Source organism: Ictalurus punctatus, chromosome 26 (genome assembly GCF_001660625.3).
Source record: "Ictalurus punctatus breed USDA103 chromosome 26, Coco_2.0, whole genome shotgun sequence".
NCBI classification, from domain to species: Eukaryota; Metazoa; Chordata; class Actinopteri; order Siluriformes; family Ictaluridae; genus Ictalurus; species Ictalurus punctatus.
Window position 1 is genome coordinate 15,530,329 of NC_030441.2, and position 14,567 is coordinate 15,544,895.

The 14,567-nt window shown below is 39.6% G+C and overlaps 1 protein-coding gene across 2 annotated transcripts in view; it reads left to right on the top strand.

The window, feature by feature from the left end:
* The window catches only part of nlgn4xa (neuroligin 4 X-linked a), a 92,143-nt gene that overhangs the window by 64,021 nt on the left and 13,555 nt on the right, over positions 1-14,567 (top strand). For both annotated transcript variants that reach the window (XM_047151247.2, XM_017456833.3), the window contains 2 exons: positions 9,376-9,561; positions 13,066-13,855. In XM_047151247.2, coding sequence (XP_047007203.2) covers positions 9,376-9,561; positions 13,066-13,855 — 976 coding nt within the window. The remainder of the gene's footprint in view (positions 1-9,375; positions 9,562-13,065; positions 13,856-14,567) is intronic.

The following is a 14,567-nucleotide window of genomic DNA, read 5'->3' on the forward strand; positions in this document are numbered from 1 at the left end:
TAATGTTTGTATTTATCAGAACTGGAAAAAAAAAAAAAAAGAGAACAGGAAGTTGGCATTTGTTTGGACCACTGGCTCGAAATCTGTCTCATCGCAAAGTGTGTAATAGTATTTAACCCCTTGTTTTTAAAGCTCTACTTGTAAATGTGTAAGAGACTCTCTAGTCGCTTCGTTTAGGCAAAGAATCGTAGGGAATGAAGCAAGCTTTATTTCACATTTCTAATAATGACACCTTTTGCACGGGTGACAATTTTGAGGCCGTGGCCTTAACGCATTCACATTTCACCAGTGATTTTGCAGATGCACTTTGACAGCTCTTCTTGTTTGGTTTCCCGTTCAGCTGTCAATCAGATGGTATTACGCTATGTAACCTCAAGCATCCTGACATGAATCAGCCATAAAATGTGGTCTTGTCTTGTGGTTTGTTGGTTAATGGTTCTGCCCGTATGCCGGCAGACATTAAATAATTGAAAAGTACCTGTCAGTTTACAAGTGAGCCATCGATGCACCTCACTTCGACACTCTTAGAAAAAAAGAGTTCCTCAAGCATTATTTAATGGTTAAGGCTTCTTGGTTGATATACGGGTTCTACTTGGATCCTTTTCTAAAAGGGATACTGTCTGCTGTAGGATTCTACATACTATATTTAAGGGTTTTGGCAGGGAGAACTTATACTCAAGAACTGAAGAACTAAAGAAAGAGTTTTTCCTGTCTTTTTTTTAACACGATCTCTCAGTTGAAAAGCAAGTTTTCAGTGGTTCTTCAAATAGTTAAGGATTCCTTGCTTCCCTAATAGGTCCTGCTTTGAACCCTACAGAACCCTATGAACACTCTGCTGTTATTGTGTTCTACACTGAATGGATTACGGTCCCCTCCGAAACTATTGGAACGGCAAGGCCAGTTCATGTTTTTGTGCTAGACACCAAAGGCATTTGGGGTTGAGATTAAAAGATGGATATCACAAGAGAGTTTAGGAGTCCTGGTATTTACATCTAAATTTAAAACATAGAACCTTTTGTATCAGACCACCCAATTTGTAGGTGAGCAAAAGCAAAGGAACAGATCATTCTTGAAGGAAACTAAAGTAAATAACACTTAATATTTGGTTGCTTGCTTGCTTGCAATAACTGCCTCAAGCCTGTGACTCCTTGACATCACCAAATTGTTGGTTTCTTCTTTTGTGATGCTTTTCCAGGCTTTTACCGCAGCCTCTTTCAGTTGATCTTTGGGGAGGGGACTGTAAGTCTAAGCTCTTTTCATATTCATCTTTTGATCTCAAACCCAAATATCTTCAGTCGACAGCAAAAACAAATTAATTGGCCTTGCCGTTCCAATAGTTTCAGAGTTGACTGTATATTATATGATTTTATCCCAGAAGGTCAATCTGAAAACCCATTGAAGGATTGTGATATAAACTTTTGTTTTTGTTATACTCTGATCCTGATTGGTCAGAAGCTCTGACAGTATAAATCCCAGGTGTACTGTATATTAATGCGTCCTTTCTAATATTTTATTGTTTCTATGGTAACAGCTTAGCCTTACTGTACATGATGGATGGTTCACATAAACAGAATTTTTAAAATGTGTAACTGTTGATATGATAAAGTTTCCTGTAAGGAGATGTTTATTTAGCATTTTTGGAAAGAGTCTCCAGTGTCAGAATTTTGTAACATTAGTTAAGTTTTCCGACATGGGAAAGTTTTCAGGACAGAGCACGTTTTACATCACCCTGTTGTTGATTATTTTCCTGTAACAGAACACCTTCAAGTGTTTTATTTCTTATAGATATATAATAGTGGTTAGCATGTTCGCCTCAAACCTCCAAGAGATGCATGGTAGGCGGATTGGCGTTTCCAAAGTGTCCATAGTGTATGAATGGGTGTGTGAGTGTGTATGTGATAGTGCCCTGCGATGGATTGGCACCCTGTCCAGGGTGTACCCCATCTTGTGCCCGATGCTCCTTGGGAGAGGCTCCAGGTTTCCCAGTGACCCTGAGAAGGATAAGCGGTATAGAAGATGGATGGATGGATGGATATAATGGTATTTTACATACAAATTGATCCCATTCAAACTACTAAATGTACATTTAATACGTTAAATGTGGTGGCTTGGCGGTTAAAGCTCTGGGTTACTGATTGGAAGGTCGGGGGTTCGAGCCCCAGTACTGCCAAGCTGCCACTGTTGGGCCCTTGAGCAAAGCCCTTAACCCTCTCTGCTCCAGGGTATCATGGCTGGCCTTGTGCTCTTACCCCAACTTCCTGACATGCTGGCGTATGAAAAGAATTTCCCTGTGCTCTAATGTATACATGATCGATAAAGATGCGTTATCATTTAATACCCAGAGAATAAACCTTATTCACATAAAATAACTCTGCAACAATCTGTTCAGAATAAATATGTGCAACACTTTCTGTACCACATTATCTTGCCATAATTATGGATTTAAAAAATAAGCTATCTGTGTGCAAATCTTTTGCCTGTCATGGTTCTTCGACAGTATATATCAGACTGAATAGTGTAATAGTCTCACATAAATCCAAATACTGGCACTGCACAGCGTGTGTCTAGCTAAGGTTGGTTTGTTCAGACTTGGCAAAGAGGATAAATGAGCTTTGACTGCGTTGTTGTGCTAACCCTTCCTGGCTCCCCTCTCATCATCCACTTAGATTGAGGATTTCACTGCAGCCTAAGTGTGGATTGTTACAGATGTACATTGATGGTACATGTGCTCAAAACAGGAGCTGCAATGCGTCAGGCTTTGTCTTTTCCCTTCGAAAAGACACAGCGTCGATGCTATCAGTATTCAGCAGTATCGTGTGGCATGTCCGGTAAAAAATATAGAATTTTAAATAGGCGATGCAATGGAGTGAATAATAAATGTATGCACTTGATACTGGTATGGTGAACAGAGACGCTGAAGAAGTTTAAACATCACAACACGTAATGCTTAGCAGCTGGGCTGATTTCGGTGGCACAAAAAGACTTCCTGTGTGTGTGTGTGTGTGTGTGTGTGTGTGTGTGTGTGCGAGTGACCTGACCCCGTTCAGCTAATCCGCAATGTTCCCCTCACATCACTCCCTTTGATAATTAACATTTCAAAAGGATTATCTTGCTGACAGCGAGGACAATTAGGCACTATTAACATCAGTCTGTCAGGATGCTGGCTTTCTTTGTTGTATTTTTTTTTTTTTATTCCTGATCATGGTTTTTTTCCATCTTCTTTTTAAAAAGATATTCAGTGTCACAGATTAAAAAAAAAAGAGTCATGTATTCATCCATTCATCTGAAGTAAGTGCAGTGGATCTGGAGCCTATCCAAGGCCGGAATACACCCTGGATGGGATGCAGGTTCATTCGTACACATTCACACACTCATTCACACACTCGTTTATACCTAGCGACAATTTAGAGTAGCCAATCCACCATATTCTCGCAAGGTTGCCATTATTTTTCAAATGGATGGATGGGTGTGCTGGAAATGCTCTTTCAAACATCCTTGATTGAAATCTAAACGTGAAGGAAAACATGTTTTGGAATCATTGTGACACCATACGGTATATTACATACTAAGAGTAGGCAAGTACATTGATATATATCGTGATACATCATTTTGCTGAGGTTTTGCTAACAAATCACAACAAGCACTTTTACAAACAGAACAAGGAAATGGACGTGGGAAAGTTTTCAGGACAGAGGACATCTAACATGATGTATAAGCTGCAATTTTCAACGAGAACCGGTGACGGAAAGACTGTTTATAGCTGCTATAAGACCAGCGATGACAGGAAATAACATGTTTCGCGGGCATTCGAAAGCATGAGACACAACTTTAAACCGATAAAAAGTACAACGTGACAATCTTTAACAAATAAAAATGCTTAGCATTGACAAATTGCTGTGGTATAAGAGTAATAAAACACTCCAGGATGTGCTGTTATTTGAAAATAACCTATTTCAGTGTGGTAACATTAAACGCATCCTACATCCCAGCATGCCCACAAGTTCTTTTCCTCCCTTATATCTTGGCTGATTTGCCTTTTTTTCTTCTCAAAAATTGTCTAAATACTTCATCCTCTTTATAATATCATGTATGATTATGAAGGCGCATGGGATTAAATCATCCGAAGTGTAAGGCCATATGTGTGCAGCTGTTTTCTGCAGGACATTGGCCTGTTTATTTAAATCCTCGGCAGAATGTTGTTGGTATAAAAGTCATCCCAAGCAGTAATCAAGGATTAAAGCAAGCATTATAGTTCTGCATAATAAGACTTAGGACAACAAGGAGATTTTCTTACTGTACATTAGATTGTAGATTTTAATATGTTTGGGATGATTGTGTGTATGCTTTGGAGGAAAATATTGGCAGACCTGGATTTCTATTTATTTATTTATTTATTTATTTATTTATTTATTTTCCACGAGGTGGAAAAAAAAAAACCAAACAAACAAACAAAAAAACAACAACAATGAGCTACCTCATAGTCTGGACATGTGAATACTATGATATTGTTGTCACATCCAGAGAGTAATCAGTACTTGTCAGATATTCCTTCAGCTCCTTTTAAAGTTGGAGTAGGTCTCTTGGCAGCCTCCCTGGTAAGCTTTTGTCTTGTCTTGTCTTTTTTGTAAATTTTGGAAGGACTTCCTGTTCTTGGTAATGTCACTATGGTGCCACGTTTTTGGGTACAGTCAAAGAAAACCCCTGACATTTAAACAGGGGGTGTGTAGACTTTATAGATCCACTATATATAATACCCTTACCATTGCATTTAACCATGCTTCTTTGAACTGAAAGATGTTATTGGATCAAAATCAAGTTTATAAGCTCAAATGACTTCATCAAGCTGATAAAACAATGTGAAGGGATGTTATTAAGCAGGTGAAATATGAGGGTCAATGCGGTTTACACAGCGGACTGTTTTAAATGAATGATTGAGAAAAACATCTAGTGCCTAATGTAATTAAATCTGTGACTGTAAAGCAAAGGAACGCTCGGGGGAAGGAAGATGTATGGATTGTGTAACAAATCAATCCCTCTCTCCAGCTCATATCCAGCTGTGCTTAATGATCATTCTTGTGCATAAATAATGTTGTTAAACATGCTGCATGATTAATATTCTTTTTAACTGGTAACTGGCCAGAACTTTTAATACTCAGCTTCCAGCATTATCGCTCATGTCAGCACATTCTGGAGGATCGATACTTTTCTAGGCAGCGGCAATAGTACGACGAAGGAGTACGCTGGATGAGAAGGATGTTTAAGGAAGATCTCAGGCACACACACTATCCTACACAGAGACAGAATTGCTACAGTCAAGCATTCTTCCAAAAATGTCCTGCATTTGTATTCCAGGGACATTTTTTTATGTGTATTGTTAATTTCCTTGTTCGTATTTTTTTTCTTTTTAATTTTTCTATTTATGTTCACCAAGTGAAAAGGAAAAAAAAAAAAAGAACAAAAACACGAAGCGAGTCATAAACATCCTCCGTGTAGTTCTTTTTGCATAATTGTGTCGTTCGCACTTTGTTGATGATTGTAATGGGCTCATGCTCGCATTCAATCCACTCTCAGACAGCAATCACATCAAGTGTTTGAAAGGAAGAGTCTGAAGGACAGCTGTATGTCCAGTGTCACTCAAATTGTTGATCTGTTCCGGGTGTTTTATACAGAGCTGCTTATAATGCTGTCGGAAGCTTCTGCCAGCTTCATTTTTTAATACAGACAGAGATTAGCAAGAGCCAGTGAGATGGGGGCAGAGAGCCGATGAAGGCCTTGCCTTAATCCCCACACCGGAGACTGCATTAATGCTTAGTAATATCTCTAACCTGGAACTGCAGAATGCTCCGGAATACCTGAGTGAGCTGTAAACAACTTTGTGCGGAGGAGTCCAGCCTGGATTCTAGTCACTCTTCAAGAGAAAAATAATTGTATACAATCTGCACAACTATTAAAAACACACAGCTAATGTTCAATTCAAATTATATGACCCATAAACCCTCAACTGAAAAAGTGGAAGGAAACCGAATGGCAATTGTCTTGGGGGTGGAAATAATTTTGCCTCTTTAAAAAAAAAAAAAGGAACAATTTAATGATCGTATTTTATCTCTCCAAAAAAAATGTAGCACAATTATTGGCACCCCTAAATATGGCCATTCTTTCATTTTCATTCTGCTATTCATGGTGGGGTTTGTGGTGGTAATAGGATAAGCAGGTCATTTTAGACCTTATTCCTTGTTCTCCATCGGTTCCTGGTTATATCCTGAGATCTCCTTCCAGTGGGATGTGCTGGAACTGGGAGCTCAAACTGGAGTCAGCCCAAACCACTTTAACTGTCTCTGAAAAAAGATATTGTTGTATTTATTTATTATTTTAAAAATAGTTCTCAGGCTATAGAAACACTAGGTTGATCACTTTGGTAACTCATTGGTCACCCATCACCATGGGGAAAACCAAAAACCATACCAAGTAAAAATTTGCCAAGAGCTGGACCCAGCATGCTGTCTGAATTTGAATACTAGGAGCTTGAAATGGTCCAAGACCCTTCTGTATATGTTGTCCGACCTTATTAAAGATTACAGAACGAAACTCTGTGCTATTACATGCTTCAGTCATTGATAAATGTATGGGTGCCAATAAACCGGTGTTTTGCACCAAATACTGTACCACAGAAATTCAAAAAGAGTTTGTGCCCTGTATAATGTGAGTATAATGTGAGTATAAGTTTTACTAAGTAGAGTTATTGACTTTGGAGAAGTGTCCGTGTTATGAGGTCTCCATTAAGAAGTAAACACGTTTTGGCAATTGCATCCACACCAAGGCCCTGGGCTATCCGTTTCGGGGGGCTAGAGTTGCCAATGTTGTAATCCCTCTAGCCCCATGTCAGCATGACCAACTAAATCTGTCCTCTGCTTGCACGTACTCCTTATCCTATTTACCCTGAAATGTTCTGGTCTATAACTGCACCCTCCGGAGGGGAATGAGGCCAAGTCTGGCCAAGAGAATGGAGCAGACACCCTGGAGGCTGCCGTGAGGCAATGCTAATGGGTTTAAACCACTTGGCTAATCTGTCAACAAGTCGCAATTTTTTGCCCATCGAGTATCCTGTATTTAGGGTTGGTGAGCAAGCTTCAAGCTGTTTAGTGCATTGGGGTGTATTTGATATATTTGAATGAATGGTATTTGCCACTGTTTTCTTGTTCCTTCTTGAGAAATATGAGGCAGCCATACAAAGGGGACTGATCCAAGGGCTTTCAGGTTTAGTGGTGGAAAAAATTCCTTGCATTTAAATTCAATTAATGGATTTATTCCAGCTCACCACATCACAAAACCCAGATACATGTATGTTCGTAGCTCGAGTGCCACTTTTAATGTAAAACATATTACAAGTCCAAGTCTATAAAGTAGCATGGATGATTTAGTACTCCGTAGACACTGCAAAAGCAATGACATAGGGTCCTGACAGTGGACTGAAAAAGATCCTGCCACACTGAAAGTGCATTATAATTATAATTGAGTGGTATAATTGAGCGTTTTTTTTTTCCCTTCACAGCAAGGATCTCACAAAGGTTGCTGCCAAGCTGTCATTTTTTCCCCCATATCGTTTGAATGACTTATTTTAAACACGGCAATAAATAGGACACTTTCGCATTCACATTCCAAAAGAGCAGCCAAAAATGATGGAAATTAAAATGAAAGTAACCCCAACCTTTCGCAAATACATGGCCAAATAACCCCATAAAAGTGCACCCTGGATGAGCCTTTGTGCGTCCAAAATGCACGTCTGCACATCTTTTTGATCTTTTTGTCAAGATGATGGGCGCTTGTGATAAAGCGGAAATACAAATTGGGATTGTTAGGGCAGCCATTAGTGCCCTCTACACAGAGCAGCTCCTTTAGGAGCATGTTTTAGGGTTATGTTTTAGACATTTGCTCCTTTAATGGACAAAAAGGTAAGGAGGCTATTGTGATAGAATTAGTATGATGAAAATAACATGACATGGCATCCAGAAATTCTTATCTCAGGCCATATGCCAAACAGAAGCAACTCAGAGCTGTGTAGAAAGAAAATCCCAACTAATGTTCTCCTCTGGCGAGATTAGAGTTAGGTTTTTTATTTGCAAGCTGCAGAGGATATAATATATTTGAATGTATTTTAATAAGCTAACAAACATCCATCAAGAAACACTGTAATTAAACACTGGATGCTATATTTTAAGACACCCAATATCCATCCATCCATTTTCTGTACTGTTTATCCTACACAGGGTCATGGGAAGCCTGGAGCCTATCCCAGGAGACTCGGGGCACACGGCAGGGTGCCAACCCATCACAGGGCACATTCACATACCCATTCACACACTGCGGACAATTTGGAAATGCCAATCAGCCCACAAAGCATGTGCCGTATCTAAAACGACTAGGTTGCTGAATTTCCTCTAGTTAGTCTATACAGTAATCCTCAATTTACTGATCAAAATGATGCCACGAACAAGATAGATGAGAGAAGCAAAAATCCAGATTATTGTTCAAAAAACAACATGAGATCCCCTCGTGAGACGTCCCAAAAGTGATCTGAATCTAAGCACAGATTCAATGCCCTATTTATACAGTCTTATCTTTAGGTTACGCCTAATTATCTAATCCTTTTGGAATCCTAATATGCTTTCTTAACCATCTATTTGGACTGGGGGAGGAAACAAGAGTACCACGGGGAGAACTCCACACACACAGAATAGAGGTGGGAATCAAACCCCTAATACTGGAGGTGTGAGGCAGACCACGAAGCCACTGCCCCCTCCCCCCCAACCCCCCCGACACTCAATATTAACTTGTTTTATTATTATTAAGCGCCAACGGCTGCACACATAAATCTAGTGCCACAAAACTTCACCGTTAATGAATACATGTGTGGCAGTGAGGGTGTGGACAGGTCGTGGCTAGGAATGGTAGGCGTTGCGAGATGGAGCGAGTAATGTGTGACTGGCTACACCTATGTGCTTAAGAATGAAGTGTATTTATATTCTGTTTGTGCTTCAGTGAGCGTCTTTAACCTATGAGAGAAAAGCTAAAGTTTTTTTTTTATTATTTATTGTATGAAACAATAGACAGTAAAAATACTCATAAATATATATACATATATATATAATTTTTTTTAAATAAAGGTTGCATCGCAATAAAATAAATAAAACCTGCCTCCTGCTTTTACACATTAATCAATGTTGCAACTCGTCCCACTCGCTGCTACAACAGGCTAGATGCTATATGTTCCACTACTTTGGTTTTTAAAACTTATCCAACAATGCTCAATCCTGTAAGACGAAGAACCCGAAAGATTCTTCTTCATTATCGTTCTGTTGTTCTCTTCTATGCCAACAGGATTTCTAAGCACAGGGGATCAGGCTGCCAAAGGGAATTACGGCCTGTTGGACCAGATTCAAGCGTTGCGGTGGATCAAAGACAACATCCAGGCCTTCAAAGGAGATCCAAAAAGGGTGACTATATTTGGATCAGGAGCTGGAGCGTCATGTGTGAGCTTGCTGACCCTGTCCCATTATTCGGAGGGTATGTAGCATTAAAAGACTATTTATTTCAAGAGACATCTTTGTGTTTGTTGTCAGTGAGTTACTTGTTTGTCAAATGTCTATGGCAGTGGTTTTCAAAGTGAGACCCCCCCTGGGGTCTTTAAAGCATGGTGATTATAGTGATTAAAGGTGATTATATTTATCATTGGGTTCTTATAGTTAGACCGGTTGCTTGAATTGAATAGGTTTTATCCAAACCTTAATAACTCAGAAACAAGTAGGCCTATGAAAAATGTCAACTTGATACTAATGTGTTCTGTCAGTGGGGCTCTAGGGCCACAATAAATAACCAGAATATGATTTTATACATTTAAATAATGAGCATAATAATTGAACAGGATTTTGTTTTGTCCTAAAGCGCTTCAGGTTCATGGGAATATTTTTTTTTTACAGTTAAAGGGGTCTCTGGATATATGCAAAATAGGGTTAGAGATTGAAGAATCTCCATTCATTTTAAAAACAAGGTAATGCCCTGTCAAGTAAGATCACGAACATCGGTCTAAACTGACTGTCAAGTTTGTCCATTAAAATATCATGGCCAATAGTGTCGAACTTAACAATCTGTGCCAGTCCAAGGTTTCCTTTACATTTACAGCAATTAATCGACTCCAGAGCTACTTACAGAACTGCATTGTAGTCACTATCAAAAGAAAAATATCCTCATGCAATTCATTATGTCAGGGTGTGAAAATACCATCACGCTAATACCCAATTAGGGGAGATTACTACAGAAAAAAAAAGAAAAGAAAACACACAAGTCAAGGGATTTTTTTTCCTATTACAGAACCCTAATTGCTGAGCTCGCAAACTCCAAAGTATGGAATTAATGAGTGACCACTGCCCAAACCTTCAGCCTTACTAATCTAATATTCACACTTGTTTTAGCAATCATAATGGATGAATAATACAACACCATAAACTGAATATTCTCCCTCAAGAATAAATAATGCTATTCTGGAGTGCCCTTGGAATACCCTTGTTTTATTTAGATGCTAAAAAATAGCATTCTGAAGCTGTTTATCCACTTGGGCTTTTCATAGCACTTATCAGACATTGAATACTGCCCACTCTTGAAAGCACTCTGGAAAGGTTTTTTTTTTTTTTTTTTTTTTTTTTTAATTATTTTTATCCCATTAGAATCTATTTGAATGTAATAGCTAAAAAGCAACTCACTGATGCTCAACATCAGCCTACAAAGCTTACCTTCCGGTGGTAAAAACAGCCCAGATCGAAGTGAAATCTCATAATGGATCAAATGACCTCTGGCAACAGCTTCTCTTCTTCCCCAGAACCTGCAATTCAATCTGGACTGAGGATGTGACACACTGGATTAAAATAATGCGGACGAGACGCACGGTACTCTCATGCGTTCATGTCGGAAAAGGGTCAGCTTTGATTTATGAATGTACTTTGAATTATATCATGCATACTGTGAATAGCACTTACTAGCACATTACGTCTACTCTAGCCGCTGGCGTTAGAGATCTTTGAGAGGATATGTATTATCTTATGGTTGAATCATTTGAAACCTGTCACATGTTTTCAATATAGTAGGGTCACACCAAGCAGCCCTTAGAAACCCTATAAATAAAATAATAAGCTGCGACTAATTGTCAGACAGGCATGGATGTACTTTTGCCCGTTGCTGAAAGATGCGAACGAATACGAACGCATTGTTCGGAATGAACGGATACAAATAAAGATAGGAATTTTTTGAACAAAAAAGCTTGGCGAGAAGTTTCACATAGCATGTGGTTGAGACTAGAGGAGTGTTTACAGGAGGCTTTTAATATCATGTACAGAATGAAGCTCGTGGGACAAACAAGGACCACATTCATTCACATGCTTTCACAGCATGCATTCATTCACTCGTTGTTATTAAATGCCTGATCAGTGTTGTGGTATTTTAAATTAAGCTACTAGTTTGTTTATATTTCGCGACACAGAACCAACTCGATTTATTACAGGATATCTCGGGCAGGTACAAACAAAAAATAACAACTGCATGATTTTAAAAAACGCATCTCTAGTTGAGATCAATTGTGAACTTAGCTTAGTGATGTAGCTGAGGTTGAGAAATTCTCACAGGCAGAATTTGCATACCATGCTGACAATTATGGCATTTCTTCCTCTGGGTGTATTCCAGTGTTTTCCACAGTTTCCAGGGGCAAAGTGGTAGTGTTAAAAAAAAAAAAAAGATTTAAACCACACCCACTTGAGCATAAAATCAAAATACATGTGCAGATATTTGGAGCACTAAACAGATACAGATAGTTGCTCTGTGTTACACCTCTAGTGAATATGTAGCTTTCATCTACATTGTTGAGAATATGGAGTGGCTTGGGGGATTTTATTTTTCTTCTTCTGTGTCACTGAATCATCAGCTCCAAGCCCCTATCTTTTTCTAGGACAAAATCGGCAACATGAATCTACTGCCACGCATGGCTGATCTGACAGAGGTTGAATACAAAGGTTTATGTGGTTTTTGTCAGCATTCACATCAGACGCTTGGTATCCACAAGGCTAAATGAAATGAGGGAAAATGAAAGCCGTTATGAAGATGGTAACTCTGTGCTCAGTCGCTCCTCATATTGCCCTGATTGAATCACTAGACTAAGATGATATAAATAGAAAGTATGGGGAAAACATCATGTACACACACACACACACACAGAGAGAGAGAGAGAGAGAGAGAGAGAGAGAGAGAGAGAGAGAGAGAGAGAGAAACAGTTCCCGGTGTGCTGTAGCCTATTTACAAAGTGGTAATGTTCATGATAGCAACATGAAACATTCTCATACATTTCAAACTAGTTCCACTGTGTGCTTGCTTTGGGATGCATAATGAAGTAAGCGCTATGAGATTTTCAGTTGACATATCTGGGAGAGAGAGAGAGAGAGAGAGAGAGAGAGAGAGAGAGAGAGAGAGAGAAAGAAGCCTCAGAAGAAAATCTTTCAAGAAAAATAACATTATGAAGGTCTTGCAAGAAATTCCATAGAGGTCTGGATCCAGAGGAAATGAAGCCCAGGTTATTGGACAATGGAGAATACTAATAAAATAGGAATATTTGAGTCGGTATTCCAACACACTGGATTTGAAATGAAACAGCAAGAATAAAGTGCTAAAGAGTTCAAGTGAGGAATATCAGCTTTAATTAGAGATCTCTATTGGCGGAGCCTTTTGGGAATCCTATCTCATCTCATCAGTGGATGTTGTTTTTAGTCAGGTACAAATACCTTTAAATGAAGAATTTCTGCCCCCTTCTTTGTTTCAAATCCACCTTGCTGAATAATAACCTGAAATGCCAAAAGTGGTCACTGTAATTGGAAATTGGTAACCTCCCATGCCTTTTTCCCTTTGTCCTGGTTTATTCTCTGCACATTACCATTGAGTTTCAGCATTGATCGGAAAAGTTACACTGGTGCTTCAGCTTTTAGCAAAGTGGTCTGAGTGCACTAATGGCTGCTTATTTCTTCCCGTTTGTAGATCTGTTTCAGAAAGCCATCATCCAAAGTGGCACGGCTCTATCCAGCTGGGCCGTCAATTACCAACCGGCCAAGTACACGCGCATGCTTGCCGAAAAAGTAGGCTGCAACATGCTGGATACCATTGAACTGGTGGAATGCTTGCAGAATAAGAACTACAAGGAGTTGATCGAGCAATATATCACCCAGGCCAAGTACCACATTGCATTTGGGCCTGTTATAGACGGTGACGTCATCCCAGATGACCCTCAGATCCTCATGGAGCAGGGGGAGTTCCTGAACTATGACATCATGTTGGGCGTCAACCAGGGCGAAGGTTTCAAGTTTGTGGATGGGATCGTAGATAGCGAGGATGGCGTGTCGGCCAATGACTTTGACTTTGCAGTGTCGGATTTTGTGGACCACCTGTACGGATATCCGGAGGGGAAGGATACGCTCCGAGAGACTATCAAGTTCATGTACACCGATTGGGCTGATAAGGAGAATCCAGAGAACAGGCGCAAGACTTTGGTCGCATTGTTTACAGATCACCAGTGGGTGGCGCCTGCTGTAGCTACGGCCGATCTTCATGCGCAGTACGGATCGCCGACGTACTTCTACGCTTTCTATCACCATTGCCAGAGCGAGATGAAGCCAAGCTGGGCAGACTCGGCGCATGGAGACGAGGTGCCTTACGTGTTTGGTATCCCTATGATCGGCCCGACCGATCTGTTCAATTGCAACTTCTCCAAGAACGACGTCATGCTCAGCGCAGTGGTGATGACGTACTGGACGAATTTTGCTAAGACGGGGTAAGTGAAGTATCTTCTTAAGCTTATGCTGCCCTTTTTCCCAGCTGATGCCAGTATCAGTTTAATACCTTACCAAAGAACGTGGAAATCCTGCACTTAAATCCTGCACTTAAATGTCCCAGTGCTTGGAAATGTCATTGATGCACTCAAGAAGTTATAGTGTAGGACAATGACGCCAATATGTGCTCAGAGTTAGAGCTAATTGTATTTCACCAGTGAGTGTTTTATTTAATAGAAAGGCAGAGGAAAGGTTACTAAGGTGTCTTTGATCCCATAGTCACAGCACTTACTGCTTGAATCAGAAAGACTATACATTCCAGTCCATTTAGTGGTGTTAATCAAGTTGTCAGACAGATATGTTTAGAATGATTTTTATAGCGTTAAATATCCTTTCCAAGAACTTCATTCAAGCCAAAAACAATTAGCATTTGGATAAAAAAAAAAAGTAGCATATAGCTAAAGCAGTGGAACATCACTTCTTTGTCAGATTCTCACTTACACCAGACAGATTCAATACCGTTTTTTTTTTTTTTCCCCCGTTGATTTAATTTCAGAGCACATTACCTTGTCACACGGGCCATCCGTTTCAAGATAAATGTCTCGGCTCCCAAACTATTTCCCAACTTCTGCGTTTAGATGTACCAAACTTTTATTTCCAGTGAAAGAACTAGAGAACCAATCCTAAGTATTTTGAAGCATGTCAGCCTTGTGT